This window comes from Helianthus annuus, chromosome 16, assembly GCF_002127325.2.
Source record: "Helianthus annuus cultivar XRQ/B chromosome 16, HanXRQr2.0-SUNRISE, whole genome shotgun sequence".
NCBI classification, from domain to species: domain Eukaryota; kingdom Viridiplantae; phylum Streptophyta; class Magnoliopsida; order Asterales; family Asteraceae; genus Helianthus; species Helianthus annuus.
The window spans coordinates 162,275,340-162,301,655 of record NC_035448.2 but is presented as its reverse complement, the minus strand read 5'-3'; the positions used below and the strand labels follow the sequence as shown (position 1 = coordinate 162,301,655).

General features: G+C 34.5%; 1 protein-coding gene across 1 annotated transcript; it reads left to right on the top strand.

The window, feature by feature from the left end:
* Nucleotides 1–5,527: 5,527 nt before the first annotated feature.
* Nucleotides 5,528–7,917, top strand: LOC110876782. Its single transcript, XM_022124944.2, has 4 exons — nucleotides 5,528–6,279; nucleotides 6,364–6,527; nucleotides 6,618–7,438; nucleotides 7,673–7,917. Exons 1-3 carry the CDS (start codon nucleotides 6,187–6,189, stop codon nucleotides 7,075–7,077), a joined length of 717 nt encoding a protein of 238 aa, XP_021980636.1. The 5' UTR covers nucleotides 5,528–6,186; the 3' UTR covers nucleotides 7,078–7,438; nucleotides 7,673–7,917.
* The last annotated feature ends 18,399 nt before the right edge of the window (nucleotides 7,918–26,316 follow it).

The following is a 26,316-nucleotide window of genomic DNA, read 5'->3' as shown; positions in this document are numbered from 1 at the left end:
TATCGACATGCTGCGAGCATGTGTGATAGACTTCGGGGGAAGCTGGGATGACCACTTGCCGTTGGTGGAATTTTCATACAACAATAGCTACCATAATGGCATTCGAATGGCACCGTATGAATTGTTGTATGGAAGGAAGTGTAGAACTCCAATTTGTTGGGGAGAGGTGGGGCAGAGAGAAATTGCACCCAATGAGGTAGTGGCTAAAACTAACGAAAAGATCGATCTTGTGCGAGCCCGTTTAAAAGCGGCTCAAGATCGACAAAAGGCCTATGCAGATCGAAGGAGGCGACCCATCGAATTTCAAATAGGTGATTATGTGTTATTAAAGGTTTCCCCATGGAAAGGTATAATCCGTTTCCGTAAGCGAGGAAAGCTAGGTCCCCGCTACATTGGACCTTTCAAGATTTTAGCCCGGGTTGGGAAGGTAGCTTATCGGTTGGAATTACCGCCAATTTTAGATGGAATACATGACACATTCCATGCGTCACAATTGAGAAAGTGTTTAGCGGATGAGACGACATACGTGCCTCTTGATGTTATTGAATTGGACGAAAAGTTGAATTATGTTGAAAGACCGATAGCTATCAAAGATTCCAAGGTAACCCACCTTCGGAACAAAACTATAAAGCAAGTCTTGGTGCAATGGCAACATCGGAAATGATCGGATCTTACATGGGAGTTAGAAGATGAAATGAGGAAGCTCTACCCGACATTATTTGGTACGTATTAAGGTTTCGGGGACGAAACCTCTTTTAAGGGGGGTAGATTTGTAACACCCCAAAATATGCAATTTATAAATGCTACTTAAAATGTTTAGTCATGTTATATTTTAACCAAGTTAAGTATTTACACTAGTAACTTGATTAGAAGGAAGGTTACATGACAATTAAACAACATAAGTAAGTAAAGGGACTAATCTTGTTAAAAAGGATGAAAGTTTGATTAAAACAAATAAAAAGAAAAGGAAAAACACAAACACATCTCCTGGTGTGCTTGTGTGGATCGATCAAAGCTAGGGCCAAGAAGACCAAACCCTAACTTCACAAATTCTCCAAAATCAGAAGGAAATTTAGTGTTCTAGTAGATGCATGAACCCTAATTCGAGTAATCTAAGCTTGTTCAACCCTTGGTAAGTCGAAATTTTGGTTTTGATGTTTTGTAGAAAGTGGGTTTTAACCCAATCATGAATTTATGTGGAAATCTTGTGTAATTGTAAGTTAGGAATTCATAATAGGCTGAGGATTTTGTTTAATTTTGATTGTTTGGATGATTAGGGTTCATACCCACTTGTTGTAAGAAAAAGGATGGACATGATGAATTATGATAATATGCTTATGGAGGTGAATTGATACATAATCTGAATGTGATAGAGAAATTAGATAAGTTAAGGTAGGATGAAAGAAATATGTGAATTCGATTGATTCTTGTTATACTAGTAAAGGGAACATGTAGGATTATGCTATAAATACTTGTACCTTGTGCTTTGTTGATAATGTGCACATCAAGTGTTTGACAAAATGCCTCAATGAAAATGCTAGACATATAAGTCATAAACTTTATGTGAATTGAACATGTTTATGAAGCATGAGTAAATTGTATGATGTTTTATCGATTGATATGTGTAAATGAGTATGAAACATGAATTAAAAGAATGGATGGTTATATGTAGGCGTTAAGGAAGAAAGTTCGAGTCAAGTGAAGCAACAAGGGGATCAAGACCGAGGTACGCTTCTTGTACAAAATTTTGGTTTTCATTATAGATATGTGTTTATCAATAATGTGTTAATTTCGAATCAAGTATGGAGAAAGATGTATGTATAGACCCTTCTCTTGAACGGGTCGAATGATGTTATTGTAAGTCTAGAAGGAATGGTATGAAGTTCCGTTGGAACACATTACCGTGCAAGAATGAAAGAATGTAGTAAAGCACAAGTTGTGAATGTCACATTTGTTTCAAGTCCGTAAGTTAGATTCTTAAGTTAAAGAAAGTAATTTTTGCTCTAATGAGTTTTCGATGTTGTGGTCATGTAGGTAAATCTCATGTATAGCTATCAAGCTTCGCCCGGTTCGAACACGCCTCAAGCCCGTCAAGCGTTCCGCATTTTGTAAAAGTCAATGTTTAATACTTTGTCACTTATGTTTTCGTCTAGTAGTTAAACCTAGTTTTTATTATGTTTGTCTTTTGGAAAACTTGTCGTAAGTACGTACATAAACTTAATGGTTTTGCAAGTAAACATGGTATGTTTTGACGTGTATGTTGTGTCTTTTGAATGATTTTGGATTATGTAAAACAGGGGACCGCTCGTTTTTCAAACAGGTCATGCCCAAATTTCGTTAGAAAAGTACGTTGTTATTTAATAAATTTAAAAGAAAATTATGGACGTTACACATGGCTATAGTCCATGCGCCGAGATGGTGCGTGTAGGCGCACACACACAGTATTCCATCTCAACAGGAGTCAGGAATCAGGAGTCAGAGCTAAGATCGATCTATTCGCCTCTAGGGGCCATGTGCTACACAAGCACAAACTAGAAACGTCGTGAACTTTAGTTACGCACCGTCACGATGAGTGCCATGTCGTTGACGCCCCAACGACAAGTCTAAACGTATAATTGCTCGGGTGACAGAGTACAAAGAGTATCAGAAATAAAAGTATCTTGACATAAGTCTAAAGGGAACATGCAATAATGAGCACAAAATTTAAGGTTTATTGCATGCTACAACAAATACTAGTCTTGTAACAATACGAGACAAAGACAAGTAGCGAAAACATCCGTATTACAAAGTAACAGACTTGAATAAAATACTATAATGAAAAGGTAACAGAATCCGTACCAACGAGTAACAGAAAATAAAAGTATACTACGATGTAAAGGGTTACGAATCCGTACCTTGATTTAGCAAAGCAAAGAAAAATTCAAATCGATTCGTCCTTAAAAATATTGCGAACCTAAATCCCATATTTTAAAAATAAGTTTTATGAACAATACTTGATTCGTAAAAAAAATCCCGGCGACCGAAGGAACCTTATCTAGTTATACTATTTCCCAACAACTGAAAAATTTATTTTATTATTTATAGTAGTATCATCGCATGTACAAAGAAAACATCAACTAAATAATTTATTATTTATTACTAGATTAAACCAATTAGTTTAATAAAAAATTGAAAACTTTTGTTCTCTTTATTTAAAGTTCATGATTATTATCATGTTGTTCAAAGCAGTAACTTACGAGAAGTTGAAATATCTATATCTATATCTATATATATTCAAAAATTTAGTTACATGTTCCTATTTTAAAATCAAAATTTATGATGGTTTTAAATTGGGTCCTTCTTTCTCTCTCTCACTACACTAAAACATAAAGTTGTCAGCCACCCTCCTTGACCCTTTGGTTTCCTAACAACAAAATTTCTTCAACTCATCATCATCTTCAATACAAAATTCACTGTTACATGAAAACTCAATTTCTATAGATAAAAAAACAACCGTCACAACATTATATTTCAAAATTCTAGAACATTTATTGTAATCTCATAACCCATTGCATAACCCACAATCAATATAAAAGGGGTAAATTCTATATTGAAGATAGAGATTCAAAGCAAATCCCTCACTATACAATTTTTTCATCTACTGTAATCACAAAGCCTATCGCATAACCCACCATATGAGACACAACAAAACTCACCGAGCAGCAGAGATCGGGAGCTCCTGAAACCTGTCGCCACCACCGTTGACCATGACGGCGGCGCGTCGTCGTCAAAACCCTCGCCGGCGTCCAGTTCACCGTCGCATAACTCCGGCCGTGAGGTATTACACTCTCTCTCTCTATCTCTCTCTTATTATTGTTATTGTTATGATGATTTTGTATGATTTGAATGTTTTATTGTGTTATTGAATGATGAAGTTCTGATTGAAAGAATCTATACCGGAATCACAATCGGAATCGAATGGGGAAATCAACGGCGTTCAAGGACACTTTCACTTTCGGTTACTTTCCTCTCTATTTCTGTCCAATCAATAATCTAATTATTCTTATCTGACCGTTTAATCAGTTCGTAATTATGCAAATTGCAGAGGAACGATGCCAGGAATCACAAGATATTATCGCCAGATATCCCGACCGTCTTCCTGTAACGATTCATCTCTCGATTTCGTATCGTTTATTTCAATTGATTCAGTTTTTGTATGAATTTGCTGTTCGAATGTTCGAATTAGGTTACAACATACACACTGATTAACTTGTGTTAATTGATTCAGTTATTTATGAGTTTACGATTCGAATTAGGTTGCAGTGATTCAGTTTTGTATGAGTTTACAAATCGAATTAGGTTACAACATACACACTGATTAACTTATGATTTCGTAACGTTTTGTGTTAATTGATTCAGTTATTTATGAGTTTACGATTTGAATTAGGTTACAGTGATTCGGTTTTTTATGAGTTTACAAATCGAATTAGGTTACAATGATTCAGTTTCTTTGTGAATTTGTAAATAAAGTTAGGTAACAACATAAATACTAATCAACTCTCGATTTCGTATCGTTTTGTTTTAGTTGATTCAGCTTTTTATGAGTTTACGATTCAAATTAGGTTACAATATAAACACAAATTTACTCTATATTTTGTATCATTTTGTTTTAATTGATTTGTTTTTTTTTATGAATTTACATATTGAATTAGGTTACTACGCATTAATCAACTCTCGATTTCATATTTTTTGTCTTCGTTGATTCGGTTTTAAATGAATTTACAGATCGAATTAGGTTAATTAACTCTTGTTATCGTATAGTTTGGTTTGGTTTAAAATCGTTTTCAAAGAGAGAAACCCAAACGGGTCCCAAACCTACGGTTTCAATCGGTTAGGACTGGTTTGTGTGTCTACCCGTTCAGTTTCAGCTTGGGCCATCATTATTTGTGGTATGAATTGATTAAACTGTACGTGAATTTGAATGCTGTTTTTTTTCTATTATTAATCATATTGTTCTACTTTAGAAAAAAAGCTTTAAATTGCTTCCTGTAGGTGTTGCCACGCCACGCACTTCGCTTTATACAAGGATGTTATTGATTGCAATTTTGTAATTGGTTTTTAGGTTTTTTTATTTGCTGACATATTGTTCTTTGTTGCTTAGGCTGTAAGCTGCTCTGTGTATATCAAGAGTAATACTGTTGTGGAGTCTACTACAAGGAGTTTCTGTCCAACAAGCATCAGGTCAGGAGGTCATACGGACATTGGACCGCGCAGATCAAACGAACACCACATATCATGATCGATGACCTCTCAAAGCATCTGGGCGATGCTTACAAGTGGGGTCTCGCGAGTTCCTTCTATGCTTTATTTGATGGTCATAATGGGTCGGAGGCTGCATCTTATGTTAAAGAACATGCCATGAGGTTATTCTTTGAGGATTCGGATCTACCACAAGCAGCACCAACTGGTGCTTCAGATGCAGGTGATTTGTTTTTAAAACAAGTGGAAGGGTCTCATAACAAAGCGTTTTTTACAGGCTAACTTATCCTTAGCTGATGAATTCAGTGTGAGCGATTATTGTGGAACGATAGCTTTAACTGTTTTGATAATGGGAATACATATAATAATAGCCAATGCTGGCGACTCTTGTGTGGTGCTATGTAGGAACAGGTCTGCAACACATATTACTGACGACCACAGGGGGTCGACTTGCTTACAAGAAACGGAAAGATGTGAGTGGTAAATAATCAGCTATACATTATCAGCCAGAGCCAAAAATCGATTATACATTAAAAGCTGTTGGTGGAAGTTTAACAGCCATTCTTGGACTTTCTGACCTGATAGATGTAAGTTTCTTTATGATGTGATTAACATTGTTTTGTAACTAAGTTTGTCTGAATTGTTGATAGTTTCTATGCAGGTGAAGAGCTAACACTAAAATACAATTATATCCCTGATTACTAATGTGACTTTACATTGACTTGAGGGTTATGTTAATGTAATTAATAATCACATTAATAATAGACTGCACATTAATAACATCGGCTGATCATCTGCCCATAACAGTTCTGTATTAAATTTTGAATTAAACAACATTTTTCATTCCAAAAGACTATTTTAAATGCCTATATAAATAAGTCTCCACATTGCAGGTCATACTCGCCTTCTCTTCAACAACCTGTAGTTGCTGGATCTACACGTGACGCCATGTCAGGGAACAACACTGTCGCCGGCTATTCAGAAAAATGGACCACCCTAGAAGCCATCTTGAACCACGGAAGAAGAAATAGGCAACACACGGTATGCCCCCTATGAAACTATATGCTTTCTTTTAATATATCGCACCCAAATAGCATATTTACAGAGTGCTGGTAATTTGTGCAGAGTGCTGAATTCACCTGTCATGTTCAACTTAAGCGCATACGCAATAACCAGGAGTGGTTCAGGCTGACATGTGGCGGTGGAGGCTGCATGAAAGGTGTAGTAGGTGAAGACAAGAATATGTGGTGTGATGGGTGCGAAAACCCCGTACTCTTCCCAAGAGTAAGGTTAGTTTCTGATGGTGTGCAGTTATATTAATTTGTGGCAATCTTCATGCAGGCAAATAAATTGACCCTTTTATTACAAACCTTGCACAGTTTCAGGCTAGAACTCGAGGTGTTTGATTCAACAGCCGAAGCTGTCATTGTCTGCTTTGATGACACCGCCGAACACTTGACAAATGCCACTGCTCATGATATACTCACATCAGAGTCTGTCCTATCAGGCGTCTACAACCTTTATTCTACCGACATCCAGGATAAGTTCACTCCGGTGATAGTAAGAAACCCCGACAACAGCATCTCAGCACTGCCGAAATGTTTGCAGTCTCTTGTGGGCAGCACTCAGACCCTCCTGCTTGATTCATGTACGTACTATGATCATGGTTCTTTCGAAAGTTTTAACTGCAAGAATGTTCTTCTATACGGAGATGGCGGTGGGTGCGTTGGTTCTTCCACACCTCATTCGCTCTCTAATAAAGACAATGAGGTAGTGCCGATACCGACACCAGTTAAGCACGTTGAAACGACCATAAGGTATATCTCCGTTTATCATTGATTTTGACTTCAATAAGAATTGTACTGATGATATTTAAACCACACAATATGCATTACATTTACAAAAAGTTTTGTTAGGTATGTCCAGCATTATAAATTATGATTTTGTTTCTTTTTTTTTTTTACATTAAAATGTACATAAGTTAGTTATGAATGTCTAAAACGACCTCAAAGGAAGGGCCCCATGCAAGACAAATATGTTGGGCTAATCGGGACCATGAACCAACAAACCTAGCTTTTTAAGCAACCTTATAGCTTTTTTTAATTGTCAAGAAAAGTTCCTGTTCTTTCCTTCGCAGGACTACTTATACAAAATCGGGTTCGGATTCAGAAGAAAACGTTGACGATGATCCACGTGAAAGGTACACCGTTTGGACACAAACATACACATTTAGATATCACTTTTATAATGTTAGCAGTAACTCATTAAATTTCAGATGCCATTTAACATTTAAATCCCCTTTATTCCAAAGAAACTACCAAAGTCCATTTAACAGTTTCAATTGACTTTATTCCTAGCTAGGCTGCATACATTAGAAAAAAAAATGCAAAACCTACCACTTTTTAACGGTCTTACTTTTGTTAATTCACTGCAGGCAGTCGACCGGTGATGGGATTGGGGATGATAGTGCCATGCGTTAACTAAAGTTCGGTCCATGTGTTAGCCAATAAGACAAGGAGGCGTGCGAGAGCTACTGCGTTTTTCCCATTTACGTTTCATGTTTTTTATTTTGGAAGACATCTTTTCCCTTTTTTTTTGGGCACAAAAGTTATGCCGACAGAACAAATTACGATCCATGGTTTAATAAAGTTTTAGCATGCCTCTTTATATAGGTCTTTGACTTACGTATATGTGACGTGTGTGCGTTATGAAAACCGAGACTAAAAATGTGGAAATAACTGCTCTTCTTTTCTTTTATCAGAAGGTTTATGCTTGATACTTAACAAGAACTTGAAGCCTGGGAGCTGGTATATCTTTGTTTTTCATTTTTTTATGTCTTTGTTCTTCAAAAATGGCGTTACCTTCAGATGCCTTTAATTTTAAAAAGTTTAGAATATCTTCATGATTTCATCCAGCTTTAATGTAGATTTTGCTTCCTTTTTCCCTTTTGGCTAAGTAACGTGATACCTACATTCCTTTTAAGATCATTTTGTGGGAGGTCGCAACATGTGTTTTCTTATGTTTGACTTTTCAACTGTCAATGCAATTTTGTGTTTTCTCAGGTAAGTACTAACATAATTCGCAAGTACAGTGGGCCAGTTGATATCTGGTTTTCGTTATGGAGTGCCCAAAATCCTTTGAATGAATAAATGCATTGCTTGCTAAATGAAAATCCATGTGGAAGCTATGGTTCAATGTCACAACACTTGAGTCAATGGGTGCCTTTTGGGTTATTATATCTCAACAATTATTACGTGATTTTACTTTGTTTGATATAAATAAGTTGTTAACATGTTAGTTACAATTATAGCGTGGTCTCAAAAGGCAAAATAAAGACAATAACTGTTATGTTAGTTACAACCCTTCCCACTGTCGTTTCAGAAAAAAACCAATAACTATTATGCATGTCGTGCATCGCACATGTAATTAATATCAAGTAAAATAAATGTAAACCAATCATTCAATACGATAGGTGTTCAAAACATAATCATAGTTTCAAAGTGTAGCGGAAGCATAAGTATGAAAACCCAATGTGTAACATAAGTTCAAATGTTTAAATGTTTTAACATGGCATCCACGATCCATGCTCCACAACGACCTGCTCCTCCCTGTGCAAGCTCCATGTATCTAACGACCTGCAAGGCATGTAACAGAGGATCAACAACTAGTTGCGCGAGTTCACAGTTTATAGTTCGGTATTTGTAATAGTATAGTAAGCCTTGTATTCGTTCATTAAGTCATGTATCGTAATAGTTCGTATCGCGGCCCTCTAGGCATGTATGCGAAGATTAAGGAAAGTTCTCAAGTATTCTAGACTAGGTATATTTGTATCGCGGCCACCCGGCATCTGTGCGAAGTTTAGTGAATAGTTCGCAGCCTTTCTAGGCATGTGTGCGAAGATCAGTCATAATATCGCGGCCAACCCTGGCGTGTATGCGAAGATCAGTTCAATTAGTATCACTAGTCTAGCAGTATCTTAACCAATCACCTTCCTCACCCGAGGATCATATCACTACGTTCCATTATAGATAAGTACCAGTAAGTAATCAAATCCCATTCCCACCCTGGGAATCCCCATGCCTTGGCTGTGTGAACTCACCTTGGTTTGCTCGGTATGCTAGGTTATGCACTCACAAGTAATCAGTCAAGTCCTATTGTGTGCACATGTAATAAATCAGTTCATGTTCGTAATGATACACTTGCCATTTATGTCATGAAGTGTGTTTAAACAATTATCATATATCACGTATGCAGTTTAATCAAAATCGCACCACTTATGCTTGATATGATTTACAGGCAGTTAACATATTTCATACAGTTAACGCACTTAACGGAGCTCATACACTAGAAATGCTACATGTATTAATACTAACTCAATTGCAACAGATTGTGAATAGCCGACAATCATAAACTTTCCATACATTGATTAGACTAACTGCAACATGATCAGATCACATGGGTTGGACCATACATTGTTCAAGTGAATTCAGACTACTCATTATACAATCAATATACAATCAATGATAACACTTATATTTAATCACTTATATTTAATCAACAAAAGTCGGACTAGGTAGAATCAATAAAAGTCAGACTATGCGTAATCAATCAAAAGTCGGACCCTATTCCTTTACCATAAAAGTTCGGATGATATCATAGGTGTAAGCATTCGGACATCATCCCCCAAAAACTCAGACTCCTGATATATATAAAAGAAGTTCGGACATGGCACAATCATTTAAAAGTCGGATCATTGATCCCCTTTAAAACTCGGACATTGCTTGTTGCCTTGTTACAAACTCGGACCAAGTGGGGAGGGGTATCCCTACTTACAAACTCGGACAAGAGACAAGGGACTTCCCATTCAAAAACTCGGACCTGGGGGATCTTCTTTCACAAAGTCGGACTAGGGGTGGGGCTCAAGAAACTCGGACCAACCTTACAAGGCAAAACTCGGACCCCTTTACTTTGTTTAAAAATTCGGACACACTCAATACCTCATGAAATTCGGACCTTATCATGTGTTAAAGAACTCAGACATTCATGTGACACAAAGCTCGGACTATAACATATTTCACAATTAACATCAATCATCGACCAGAATCTCAATCACATTAACATCATTGTTCAGTTACGTTTTCATACGCTCAAACCCTAATTCATACTTTCACAATATAGAATCAAATCAATCATCAATAGTTTTGGACAATTCAATCATCTAAATCAAGGATCTTAATCATCTAGCAATGATTACACAATCATCAACATTCTTTCACAGTAAATCAGAATCAATTAACAAAGAATAGCATATGGTGAACTAGGGTTTTCATGAAACACACAATCAAGAACAAAAACAACAATCAATCATTAATAATTTACCTTGGATGATTCTAGAGGAAATGTGGAATCAAGAATGAGGAATATCTTGCCAATGATGATGGTGATGATTGCCAGGGAATGTGAAGTACGTGCTTTGGTTTCTTGTGTGAGGTTTAGTGAAGGATTAGGGTTAAGTATAATTTAGGTTTCACTAATAACTCTTTACACCCTTTATTATTATATTTTACAATAGTGCACCATCTCAAACAATTTCACAGTTTCACCACCAAGTTTATGCATTTGACAAGTCTATCACGATTAACACATAACCATGTACAAACACACAATACACTTCATTGAATCAAAACGTATACAATTTCATAGCCAATTATTTGTGCAATTAAACAACCAAACAATACATGCACGTGCAATAAATGCGAAATAGGAATCTTGGAAATTCGAGTTGTCACATTATCCCCAACTTAAAAGAAATTTCGTCCCGAAATTTGGTACGCACTCACTGAGGAAGCTAGGTAAGCTGTATCGTTTACTGGTTTTCCTGGGGTGTCACATCGTATAGCTTTCTAAAAGAGATGAGTTATACACCATTAATAATTAATAATACTATATATACCAACACTAACATGTACACCATTTACTAAATCACCTAGTATGACTGTATGAGCGATTATGCATAATGATAATACAAGTTACTTGAATCCACAATTTATAAATACCAAAACAGTTAATTCTATTGTCTTTTACAATCTACTAATACATTTGTGATTCCTAAAGTTATGATGTCCAAAGAAACAGAGTATCACAAAGGAACAGAGCACCAATTTGGTTGTCAAGATTATTGGTATAGTTATATTATCCATATAATACTATGTTCTAAATTAGTCGCCGGAACCAATTTAACGAACCAGAATTTAAACTTCAGAATTTGTATCAGACGAGGGATCGATTGGGTTCCTTAAAAGTCGAACGAAACCAACCGGACACCAACGACTAGAACTTCGGATGATCAAATGAACCAAGTCAAGCAACAACAATGGATGTGGCCTGTGTGTCGATCACGGGAACAGTCAAAAAACTTTTAAATTGAGTTTCTAAGAAGCCGTAAACAAAAGAACAAACTGATGGTGTTCGGGTCGCTATCCAAACTGACCTGAACGATGTGGCGATGGTCACGACGGAGTAGCGCGGCGACGGAGCTAGACGGACGATGGAGTGCGACAGCTTATGACGATCTCGGATAAGCAACGACTAGTTCGCGAGGGATGTATGCGGCGGCGGTTGTGCGGAGGTTGAGTTATCTTAAACGGAACAAGAATCAGATTTGGAAGTGTTGGTTTATAAAGAAAGGTGATCTCAAAATGGCACACCAAACTTTCGGTAAAATTGTTTGGTTTTGAACGTGTGTTGGTGGTGGTGAAGTTGAGCGGATAAAGTGACACACAAATTTGAAAACTTTCAATTTACTTCATTCATTTCAAAATATTTTATTTTTTTATTTTTTTGAACATACACCAATCAAGTTGGTTTTAGAAAAATATAAACCTTATATTTTTTTGTCAATCCCCATAACTGATTTACCTTATTTAAATAATATAATCCTCATAACTAATTAGACTTTTGTGTGGTTATATGGTTTTAAAGTTTATGAATATTACAGTTTATGTTTGATCATCTCCAAGCTCTAAACCGTTGATTTTCGACCCGTTTCATTACGTTGTTAAGTTTCATGTATGTAAGGCCCCGACTATTACATTTTTTTATAAAGATTTACATCAACATTATATAAATATATATCTATTCCATTAGATGAGTAAATTAGATTTCAAATTTACTCCAAATCACGGAATCCAAGTCATTTCAAGTTAGGCAAAGACATACGTTTACGATGGAGGTGGCAAAAGTGATGGGTTGATCAGGTTTAGGTCATGGGTTTGGATGGATATCGGTTAGATGAGTTTGGGTTAAAATGAGTTTTTTAAGAAAAAGGGTAGGATGAGTTTTTTAAAGGTTAAGATGAGTTTGCGTAAATATTGGTTCGACTTTCGATGATGACAGGCAAAAACTGAAACCTAAAAAATTAATGAAAACAAAAATAAATTAAAAAGTAAAAAAGAAAACAAATTTGAAGAACCAAAAAAAATAAAAAATTTAGAAATAAACAATATTTTTTAAAAACGTAAACAAATAAAAAATCGCTAAAAAATAAAAAATTCAAAATAATCAAAATATTAAAAAAAAGTAAAAATCCATAAAAAATCAAAAAATTCAGAAAAATAAAAAAAACTAAAAAGTTTTCTAAAAAATGTAAAAAAAATAAAAAAGTCAACAAAATACGAAAAAAGTAAAAAAATTTAAAAAAATAAAAAAAATTAACAAAATTTAAAAATCCTAAAAAAATCAAAAAAAATTGAGAAAAATAAAGAGATTAAAAACTTAAAAAATTAAAAAAATAAAATATAAAAAAATAAAAAACTAAAAACTAAAAAAAAATCAAATTTTTTTTGGATATTTTGATTTTTCAAATTTTTTTTATGTTTCTGATATTTTAACATTTTTTTATTTTTTCTGTTTTTTTTTCTGAATTTTCTATTTCTTGGGATTTTCTAAATTTTTGATATTTATTTATTTATTTTCTAATTATTAAATTTTTTTATTTTTCTCATTTTTTGGAATTTTTAATTTTTTTAATTATTTTAAATTTTTGTTTTTTTTATTTTTAATTTTTTAATTTTTCTGATTTTTTTTATTTATTTTTATTTTTTCTGATTTGTTTTTATTTTTTATTTTTAAGTTTTTGAAGATTTTACTCTAATTTTTAATTTTTTCTGATTTTTTTTTATTTTTTTAATTTTTTGATTTTTTTAGCTTTGTGAAGTTAACGTCTACGAACACTCGAATAGGATGAAGAATCTGCCTGTGATGCTTTTTTAAAGTTAACCATTTACCTATTGTAATACATATCCTAACCCACGAATTATTTTAAATAGATATCATACAAGCTATCCTGACTCATCCTTAATTATTTCTTAACCTATCCTAACTCATCGTGATTTTTAAAGTGACCCAAAAAACCCAAATGAGTTTATATTGCCAGACCTAGTTTACAACATTATTAAGGTATACAAAACGCGGAAGCATAAGTCTTGAATAGTGTTCGGTTCTTCGTATGACTTGACCTTCACCTGATGCATTAATTTGAAATACCTATAGCACGTTAATCATTCAAAATGTTAGTATATGCATGACATAAACGTGTTAAACGAACCCATCTATCCAAAATAATAAAATAAAAAGATTTTGGCTGAAATCCTTTTCGTCGCTTCACGCGATGGAGAACGGGTTTGCCTGTTGCGTGACACGACAAGCTTTTGTTGACCGACTACTTTGACCTGACTCCCTCACGTCTCGCGAGGGAGATATGGTTAACTTCTCGCACGACGCGACAAGGGCAATTTTCCAGAAAGTTTATTTGGTGGAGCCGGGTATTCCCAGCTCAACCATTTTCACCACAGCCAAATTCAGCTAAAATTCGTCAAAATTAATCCAAACTCATTTCTATTACTCGGTAATCATATTTTAACATGTCTATAACAACTCAAGGATGTTCGTGATTAGGGGGTGAATGAAGTTCTAATCCCTCACGTCCTAAAGTACGAGGGTTGTTTAGTAAATAGTTTATAGATAGTTTATGTTTTATTTAAGTTAGTTATGAAGTATAAGGAACGAAGGTGTCAAGTTGAAAGATTGTAATCTACACCCCTTAATTGGATCGACATGTCTCTTGGGACATCTACTGATCGACGGGCACAAGCAGAGAAGAAGAGACGTCAATCTTCAACATTCAATCACATCCACAAGTTCAAGAGTCACAACTATTCATGAAGAGACATGTCTCTACAATCGCGCGTGTTCGTTTAGTATAAATAGGGTTTGTATGTTTCAATTGTATTAGAAGCACTTATACTTTCACATTCAATATATACAAGTATTCATTCGATTGTTTGTAGTTTATCATTGTGTTTGTGTTCATAAGTATCCTGACCAACACATAGCAGCAGAGGTAAAAGAAACAACTTTTCAATGAATGAAACAGAGATCGATCAACACGTTGCCATCGTGAAAGGAGTGGTGTAGTAACAATATTGGTTCATTGTGAGTCTTTGTTTCAGCTTTGTTTTTATTTCAAAATTATGACTTTCTGTAACACGTTCTTGAGGGATGGTTTCTGTTGGTTGAGTTAATAAGATTCCATTTTGCCATTCAAAAAAAGTGGACCATATATAAGTCATTTTTTAATTAATATTTAATCAGTTTTCATTTTATTTTTAATAAATCCGAACAAATTCGAAGTATTTTCATTTGTTAAACTGCGTATCTAGTATAATAATATAATATATTATATAAAGTTCTAGTTACTTTGAATATGATTATATAATTAATTTATTTGGCAAATTTAGTACACCTTTCAATAATAATTGAATGAAAGCATATATAACTTTTGACGAGTGTTTTTGATAAATAAATGTAAAATAAGAATTTATGACCAATAAATTATTTGACTTTGCAATTCAAGTTTTTCCACTAACTTTTTATTCACCCTTGTTAACTCTTTTTCAGCTAACCGACTGAGAATTTCTAGTAAATAACCCAATAACAACTTATTTTAAATCCCCGCGACCTCATCTATCTATCTACTACAATAAAAGAAACCAAGTTTGAGACACATGTCACTCAAAAAGAGCCTTTGATTAAATGGGTAGTTGATGCGGGTATAACTCCTGACCCATGAACAACTTTCGGATCCTATTATAACCCGTACCCACGCCCTTTTTCCCATCATATCCTCTTTCCCTTCTCATGTTCTATGTACCCTAATAAAACTTTTGGCAAAACTCTACCAGTAACCAAACGAATGTTATAGGGCGTGAAATAACGTCTTGATTGTTAATCTCATCTGAGAGATTTGTTCGTTTTAGTGTCGATCTTGTCTGCGTAAATCAGTTTGTATACTTTCTTGTTTTTTCTGTCTTTGTATTTTGTAGATCCACTGATTAATCAGTCGATCTAAACGTTTGTACATCAGATCTTACTTTGTGTAAGATATCGAGGGTATTGGTTGGGTGATTTTTCAGGTTTGGGTAAACATAATAAAAGTTTTCAATTGCTATACTTTTAAATCTTTTTTCGAAATCCCAGATCGTAAAAACCCAATTTACCATAGTTAAACATAGATCGTTAATCGCAACTCACAATGGTAGAACCCAGATCGTTAAATGCAATTCACAATGGTAAAACCTATATCATAAAACACAACTCACACTTGCAAAATCCAGATCGTAAAACGCAATTTGAAAAATTCGAAAACCCAACTCGTAAAGCGTAAATGTACACAATTCAGATATATAAAAACACAATTCCATTAAAAAACGCAATTCAAATAAACACAATTCACTCAGATCCTAAAACGTAATGATTGACGAAATTCTTCAGATTACTTAGGATTTCTTCAACGATTACGAAATTTAAACAATTCCATTCCGACAACTCAGATTTATTTAGTGGGTTTCTAGACTTCCTAACTTGATTCAGCATAGCATAGCATCCTATCAACCTGTCACATACATTAAAATAAAGTCAATACATAAAGTAAAGGTGAGTACACAAGTTTGCATAGCATATAGTAGTAAAAGCGCTTACGCATAACCAACATGTAACACGTAACGGGCGAAGCATGTAACTATCAAACAATGATACCACCTAACCACGAGACTGCGTTGTAGAGTATGCGCGACACATGTTCAGCGAACATGTGAAGTAAAATAATGTGATCCCTAGCAACCCCTGTCTACGACAGGTGCTGAGTCCAAACTATAGTACAATCGTTGCTAGAGGCGGTATAGTGTAACACTATATAAGCATAGTACAAGCATTCATAGATCACGGAAACCACTTTAGGGACACTTGTCATTATATTACGTCATCTCTCATAGATAATTATTATTTTAGTTTTATTTCTTCTAATTAATTATAGATAACCTTCCTACTAAATATTATTTAATTTAATAATATATATTATAGATAATCCTCCTACTAAATATTATTATTTAATATCTTATGGATAATTATTATTTAGTTTAATCTTCTTCTCATTTATAATATTATTTATTTGAATTAATTATATTTTACGTTTTGTTTAGTTTGGAATCAAATAAATTTGACGAAACTTAAAATAAAATTAACTAATATTATTTATCATTTATCCATTTACGGAGTTTTAAATAAAGGGTTAAATTTTTGAGACTTCAGTAACAAATTTTGCAACAACAGAATAATCTATTTTTATTACGAACCAAACTTTGTACTAATATATTAAATATTTTTATTTTCACTATACAAAATTACATTTACTCGACCCATGTAACACATGAGGTTTTTTAAGATATAACCTTTTATTATTTAATATATAAAATTAGATTTATTCGATTCGTAAAATACACGGGGGTTTTTAAGGATATATATATATATATATATATATATATATATATATATAGGTAGAGGATCCTGTAAAAAAAGGCCTAATGTGTGAGAATGGTTAGAAAGAATCTCAGCCATTAGATCTTTTAATCTAATGGTTGAGATCAATAGGGACCAAATTGTAAAATATTTTTATTAATTTGGACTGATTTGAAATATCTAAGGGCAATATAGTCTTTTTAAACCCACTAGAAATTAGATAATGCACATGTAACTTCCCCCGTCTTTTTTAAACGTCAATAACTTTTTATACGTAACTTTTTTTTAAAAAAAATACACCATAATAACGAGCGTTTTTTATCTTTAATATGAGTACCATATTGCTATACTTATATAGAGAAAAAAAAAGTATGTTTCGATCAGATGTTTAGTCAATGAATGGTGTTATATATACTTGCTGAATGGTTTATATACTTACTGAATGGTGTTATATACTTACTGAATGGTGTTATATACTTGCTGAATGCTGAATGGTGCTATATACTTGCTGAATGGTGTTATATACTTGCTGAATGGTGTTATACTGAATGGTGTTATATACATGCTGAATGGTGTTATATACTTCCTATAATTAAGGGGGCGGTTATGGGAAGTTTTTAATTAATTGAATTAATGATAAAATTACTTGTTTACCCTTTTCAATTAATTTAGATCTAATGGCTGAGATTATTTCTTACCTTTCTCACACTTTTGGTCTTTTTTACAATAACCTTACCCTATATATATATATATATATATATATATATATATATATATATATATATATATATATATATATATATACGGAGAAGATCATGCGAGAACCACCTCTTATTGCGAGAACCGCGAGAACCAATGTGAAGACAACCAAAAATGCCTAAAAATAGCTAAAAATCACACAATTTTTTTTAATATTATTTTATATAAAAATCGCTACTTTTCGAAGCAAAAAAAAATTAGATTTTTTTTTTATTTTTTTAGATTTTTTTAGGTTTTTTGAGGGTTTAGTTTTTAGCATTTTAGCTTGGGGGGGGGGGGGGTTTAGGTTTTTGGGGGGTGGGAGAGGGGGGGTTTAGGTTTTGGGGGGGGGGGGTTCTCGCGGTTCTCACAATAAATGGAGTTCTCGCATGAGCCCCTCCCTATATATATAGGGGAGGGTTATCTTGAGAACGCTAAATATTGTGAGAACCGTGAGAACGAATGAAAAAACCAATTAAAAGCAATTTTTTTAATACAAACCTCATTGTAATTAAGATACAACATCAAAAAAAGAATTTACAACATCAAATAATTCATTTCTCCTTTCAAAATCACTCTTTTTAGATTTTTTACACATGTGTAAATATAACAGATTTACACATGTGTATGCAAACTTACACATGTGTAAATTTTCTTTATTTACGAATTCACGTAAATTTAAACGTGTAACTTAAATTTTTAACATTGTATTCTAATAATAATGATAAGTGTAGAAAAAAAATTTGAATTTGAATTGTTTTTGACCAAGTTTTCATGGTTTTTTCATTCGTTCTCACGGTTCTCGCAATATTTAGCGTTCTCAAGATAACCCTCCCATATATATATATATATATATATATATATATATATATATGTTTAATTATTTATTACAGAAAATTACATTTATTCAACCCGTACAATATGATTCTTATAGATATAACTTTTTATTATTTAATATATAAAATTATATTTATTCAACCCGTATAAAAAATAAGGTTTTTAAAGATATATTGTTTTATTATTTAGTATATAAAATTTATTTGTTCAACCCCAGGTAATACACACGGGGTTATAACCTAGTAATATAACTACACAATCTGCTTTTTATTTGATCGCTTGGTTCAGGCTTACAACACCACATCACCGGTGCTCTACCGAATCTTTCCATCTCGTCGCACAACCATCACACTCGTCATCATCATCGGTTTCGTCATTCGCGTTCTCCGGTCCATGATTCAGCTTGTTCGCGAGTATGAGCCATTGTTGCTGCTCACTTTGGTTCATTTATGTTTGATATTCTCAAAGCTCCAAACCGTTGATTTCAGACCTGTTTTGTTTCAATGTTAAGGTCCGTATACTTGTTGAAGACATTTTGTTTTGATTTGCTTAGCTAAACCTAAGGTAATGATTCTGGTTTCTTTTCTAATGTAGTAGTTTCTGAATACAGATTATTTGGTCTTCTTATCGTAGTATTTTTGTCATGTCCGTTAGAGTTCATTTTCCTACGTTTGATTTTTCCTTGTTGATAATCCGCTCGTGTAAGTTGGTTCTAATTCGAATTATTTATTTGATAAATTAGTTGTAGCATATAATATACCTTAGTAGTTATAATCATTATTGTATGATTATGTTATTGTAGAGTAATTACATGGCTGTAGCTTTTGTACTCTGTCACCAAAGCAAATTTGAATTGCCGATTGGGCATCAACAACATGGCACTTATCGTGACAATGCATAATAAACGTTCATGATGTCTCTAGCATGTGCTTATGTAGCACCTTGGCCCCTAGATGTTCGAACTTAGCTTTGATTTTGTATTGTGGAGATGGAATAATGGTGCACGTCATACTCACCATCTCATAGGTGCATAAACTAGACAATTGTGCACTAGTCTTTTAGGTTCGTGGGTTCTTCCATCTGACATGAATTAATTTAATGACATGTGTAGTCATGTAGTTTGATATTTGTATAATCTTATTCTGATATGCTTCGGTATGCATCTGATTATATATGAATCAAGTATCGAGTTATGCCTCAGATTATGTTAGCATCATGTCCTGTTTTGTATCAGTTTGACTTAGTGTCTTTATGTATTTGTATTAGCATCCATCTTAGTGTTAGTATCTGTTGATATATACTTGTGTTCGTTATTGTCGGAATATGCTAGATCGAGTTTGTAATGTATATGTGTATTAGAATGTATTTAAATGAATGGAACGGTCAAACGAATGAGCTATACGTTTGACTGAGGCCAGTCGCATGAGCCATTCGCTTAAACCTTTGAATCGTATGTTTCATACGATTGAAGCTCCCAATCGTATGGGTATGGCCTATAAATAAAAGCGTCATGATATTGAACAAGAGACGTCTTGAGAGGATAGGACACACATGTTCTGATCTAGTGCTTAACGATGTAAACTCTTTCGGTATTGAATACAATCTCTGCTAGCTTATTGATATATGGTAAAATACACATATTTGTACCGTGTGAAGTGTATAAATTTTATATAGTCATTATTTGTTTTTTTAGTTTTTAGTGTTCTATTATATTATTTTGTGTTTTGCCAGCTCCTGGTGCAAATGGAGCGAAAACGAGTTATAAGTAAATAACCAGCCAGTTGAGTAGAGTAGGACGTTAGTGACCGAATTATAATTGCCACTATTTTCCTTAAGTGGGCCAAGGCCACTATCTCTATTTTATAAACTAGTGGGCTATAAAAGTAATTAATTGGCAGTGGGCTATAAAAGTAATTAATTGGGAATGACTTGGGCCTTAATCCAGATGTTTGGGTTAACCTTAAAAGATGGCTTCACAGGACGAATAGAGGGGCAAAGAAAAGGAACAAATATTTTCTAGGTGGGCTAAGCCCAATCCGGTAGGAGGGTAATTTATTTGGAGAAGACGGCGGTCGTATTCATCATCATCATCATTCCATTCATCATCATCATCATATCATATTCATCATCATCATCATCATCATCATCATCATCATCATCATCATCATCATCACTTCATCTCATCATCATCATCATCATCTCATCATTCATCATCATCATCATCATCATCATCATCATCTCATCATCATCATCATCATCATCATCATCATCATCATATATCATCATCATCATCATCATATCCATCATCATTCAATTCATCATCATCATCATCATCATCATCATCATCATATATCATATCATCATCATCATCATCATCATCATCATCATCATCATCATCATCATCATCTCATTCATCATCATCATTCATCATCATCATCATCATCATCATCATCATCCATCATCAATCATCATCATCATCATCATCATCATCATCATCACATCATCATCATCTCATCATCATCATCATCATCAATCATCATCATCATCATCATCATCATCATTCATCATCATCATCATCATCATCATCATCTCATTCTCATCATCATCATCATCATCATTCATCATCATCCATATCATCATCATCATATCATCATCAATCATCATCATCATCATCAATCATCACAATCGATCCATCATCATCATCATCATCATCCATCATCAATCATCATCATTCACATCATCATCCATCATCACATCATCATCACATCATCATCATATCATCATCATCATCATCATATCATCAATCATCTCATCATCATCATCATCCATCATCATCATCATCATCATCATCATCATCATCCATCATCAATCATCATCATCACATCATCATCATCATCATCATCATCATCATCATCATCATCATCTATCATCACATCATCATCATCTATCATCAATCATCATCCATCATCCATCATCATCATCATGCATCATCATCCATCATCATCATCATCACATCATCATCATCATCATCATCATCATCATCATCATCATCATCATCATCATCATCATCATCATCATCATCATCATCATCATCATCATCATCATCATCATCATCATCATCATCATCATCATCATCATCATCATCATCATCATCATCATCATCATCATCATCATCATCATCATCATCATCATCATCATCATCATCATCATCATCATCATCATCATCATCATCATCATCATCATCATCCTCATCATCATCATCATCATCATATGATTTCCGGTGGGTGATACACCCTGATTTCCGGTGGTTCTAGACGGGTTTAGTCGTGACAGTTAGATATCAGTTTATCACAATTAATTAATAATAATGCAATGAAAGTATTAGGAGTCTTTATCATCATCATCATACTCAGTAAATCCCACCAATAGCAAAGCTAAGGTAGGGTATGAGAAGGGTAAGATGTAGACAACCTTACCTCTATCCCATAAGAATAGAGAGGTTGCTTCCAGTGAGACCCCCGGCTCGAATAAATATTCATATCATTCAAAGTGTTCAAATATTCAAATACAAAGATTGTTCAAGTGTTCAGATAATAGCCCACAGGCGGATCGAAGTAAACGAAGCTTAGACATCATAGGCCTTAAGCTAGGAGTTGCAAATTCTAATGCTTTTATTATAGCCGACTCGGATTCCCAACCTAATAGTCAAGGTTCGGTACCTGCAGTTCAGTCTTTTGAAAATACGTCAGATTTCGCTGATAAATACAATTAACTAACTCATTTTGAAAATAGAATTTCAAAAATGAATTTTATACATAGAGAAAACTCGTAGGTAATAATTTAATATTTTTGGGATTTTGTCTTGTCACCAGATTTACATATTTGTCATAAAATGGGAACCAGATATCAAAGCCGGTCATTTTCAGTGCTATAATGATTAAGGTACACACCAAGTTGAATAACGTGTCTTACAGTCGATATGCCTACCCGGCACGTTATTCTGTATGGCCATAATAGTTCATGAGCCGGGACGCCCGAACACGGTACCAATAACCCCCAATTGTTTGAGTTATCAAATATAATGGATTAAACCGGGTTTTTACATTTATGAGCAATCATAGGCGGCTCATTTATGTAATACTCGCTCTAAGTGGCGTATTCGCCATACCCCAAGTTTTCAAAGAAAATAAGTTAAGAGTATTTACCTTTTAGCTCGCTTCCAACCGTACTGGTTTTCAAAAACAGTAAAAGCTGTAAAGACAAAGTATTAAAATCAAGTCCGATTATCTGGGGGGTTCTATAGTCCGAAGTGAACAGATTTAGCTATCTGTTAGAATGTATACGGGTCATAGGTTAGTTCCTTTGACACGACCCGTTACGTAAGAATAAGATTAAGCGTAAATTGATTTGAATGTGGTTTATACCTATCCGAGTGTAAGGACTCATTGGATAATGGTAATTTAACCAACATTCAGATTTGGATAAGTTTTAAAAGGTTTTGACCCGTTACGCCTAGTTTATGCGAACTAGGTTCGCTTAACTAGTTATTCGCATAAAGACGGGTTCGGAAGGTCGGATGAGCATAAGACAAGTCCAAGTAGTAAAATACATTCTGAGTTGAAATACTTACTGATCTGAAGTCAGATTATAAGTTTGATTTAGTTTAAAATCATTATTTTAGCTATTTTCACAATACAAGGGCATTGTTGTCATTTTTGACAATATAATTGCGACTTGTCATAAAACCCATTAAACGGACTGACCATGTAGTATAACTTCAGTGAGTTATACTTAAGAATAACATGGTCCTAAAATAAGTTTAAAACATGCCTAAACGTTGACCAAATGGGTCAGAATCAAAACTCAAAGCAAAAGTCAAACTGCTTGACTTTTGACATAGAATAAGACCTTAAATTGAATTGAACAAGTTGAGCATGTTATACTCAGTTTATATTAGTTATAAAACTTGTATAATTGATAAAAAGAACTGAGTTTTAAGTTGTAGAAACCATTTGTACATTTTAGTCGTAAATTCAAGTTTTACGGAAAATGCTCAACTTACAATTCGACTAGTAAACATGATTGTCCGAACGTATAATCGCAGAGAGATCATACCAAAGTTATTACGATCACGTAGTAAAGTTCGGATCGAACTTTACTTTGACCAAAATGGTCAGAAGCTAAAGTCAAACAGAAAGTCAACTGTTTTCTGTTTGACTTTATCTTAAAATAACTAAATAAAATGAAATTGCACTAAAGTAAACACTTACTTGGAAGTGTTTGGCAGAAAAGAAACCGATAATAGGAGTCATCTTGTCCAGAGGAGGGCTCCAAGAGTTGTTGAGAGAGAAAAGAGCAAATGAGCAAGTTGCAAGTGAAGAATTCATGCCCTTTTATAGTTGAAGATGAAGAACAAGATCAAGACAAGTGTCCATGATCATCCTAGGATCATCCCAGGTGTTATTAAGGTGGCATGGACTGAGCATGGGTGGCCAAAGTGCAAGATAGGTGTCATTGTGGCAGAAAACCTTGGTCCCCAAGCAAAAACTGCCACTAGCAGTCCCTTATAGACCGTAAGGGTTAAGTCCTTGCGGTCCGTAAGGACCTTAACGCGCTGAAATATTCAAAAGGCTTGCGGACCATAAGCCATAAGGCTTTACGGTCCATATACAACAACCAGAAAATGAATTTTGAGGATTTTGCAGGTTTAGTCCTTGGATTTTACATCTTTGGCCATTTGGCACTTTTAGTCTCTCTTCTTCCTCGTATTTGGGATTAGTCGGGCCATTTGTCGCGACTATTGCCCCGTTTTCTTGTAGTGAAATCAAAACAAACCTTGCCAAATATTGAAAAGATTTAAAGGAAACAAAATACTTAAAGCATAAGCAATTAGGGTTCAGGTATGGTTTAACCCACCATCATCATTACCCTATTTTGTTAATCTTTGATGAAACTGATGTCACCATCGTCAATTTTATCTCTATGGCTGTCACGGCCCCCGACCCACCCTGGACGGAATCGGGGCCCGCGAGGCAGTTCCCGTGGTATTTAATTTATGCGGCAGCGGAAGTCTTTTTATAACAGGATCTTTTATCCGTAAAATGCTCGTTTAATATATTACACAAAGTTTAAGGGATAAATCCCATAATTTACAATAAGTTGATTTCACACAGAAATCTTTATTTTTCAAAACACATTTTATTGGTTTATTTACACTGAGCCACTTCTCTGAGCTTGATAGTGCTTTACTGCACTTTTCCTGGATCACACAGATCACCTGAAACATGTTTGAAAAAGGTTTTGTCAGCGGGGAAATACTGAGTGAATCATTCTGTTTTCTAAAACGACCCGTTAGTTATAATTCACAGTATTAAGAGCGATTACAATGTTTCTATCAACCAATTATCAAGAATGGGTATTTGTCACTCGATTCATTTCTGTGACTGTGGTCATACCACTATTGGGTCCCGTTGCCCTAATAGTGACGGTGTACTCACACAGAGTAATAATAACTCACATAGAGTAATATTCACTCACATAGAGTGATAAAAATAGTAATGTGCACAATACCCCACATACCAGCTGTAATTTGGTGATTACAAAGACTTAATCCCTGTAATTATAACCTTGAAAATAATTTGAGGTATTGTAATACTTACTCACAAACGGTGAGAAAACAATTTAAAAAGAAGAATGACTCACATTGCAGATTAACGAGCAATAGATATAAGCCTACTGATTAGCCTTGATTACACCTAGTTTAACACAATGCACACACAGACAGGTTAGTAACTAATACAGCAGTTACGTCAATTCACGAGATTAAACCCTCACAACGATTAATCAGTGCAATACTCGATAATTCAGTCGGATTCACAGCGAATAACAGAGCATAGTCCGAATTCGAACAGCACTCAAATATTCAAGTCGAAATCACGACGAATAATCAAAGTACAAGCTCAATTGAGCAGCACCCGGACTATCGTTGGATAGTTATAATCGATCGGACGTTGAATCGTAATAGCGATCGAGTTATTACCCTGATTGTGGCAGCACCTCGTGATTCGTGTGTGTTTGATAGTGATTTACGTCTAACTCAGTATGTATTATGAGTTTTAACGTCGAATGAACATCTGAATTCAAGTCCCAACCCCTTCTATTTATACTTGAAATTGGACTCCCCCGCGTGTCGCGGAAGATGTTCCTGATCCTGTCGCGACTCGCCTGAGGTGACTATCTAGCCTAGAGTAGCCTTGTCGTGGTATAGCTTTGCTGAATCAGTTTCGACGGAAACTTAGCTCCCACATAAATTTTATTAAGATATTACCAACTAGGGTTTATCCCCCCCTAAGTTTTAGGGGCCCTGATCCTGATTCTGATTGTAATGAAAATTTTAGGGTTTATGCAGAATCACGTGGGTTTTTCAATTAGGGTTTCCTTATTACCTAATTACCATCCTAATTATGGATTCTAGTGACAGTTGTTACATCCTCCCCACCTTAAGAAAAATCTCGTCCTCGAGATTTACTGGAATAGATGAGGGTACTTTCGCTTCATTTCCGATTCCAGTTCCCAAGTGTATTCTGGTCCTCTCTTGGATTCCCATTTGACTTTTACTAGTACTAGTCGTTTGTGCTTGAGAAACTTAAC

What these genes read in the sequence shown, in the direction of transcription:
- LOC110876782 (XM_022124944.2), top strand. Translation starts at nt 6,187, where the DNA reads ATGTCAGGGAACAACACTGTCGCCGGCTATTCAGAAAAATGGACCACC. An exon ending in GAAGAAATAGGCAACACACG is followed by an intron (nt 6,280 to 6,363) that starts GTATGCCCCCTA and finishes TAATTTGTGCAG; the next exon opens with AGTGCTGAATTCACCTGTCA. An exon ending in GTACTCTTCCCAAGAGTAAG is followed by an intron (nt 6,528 to 6,617) that starts GTTAGTTTCTGA and finishes AACCTTGCACAG; the next exon opens with TTTCAGGCTAGAACTCGAGG.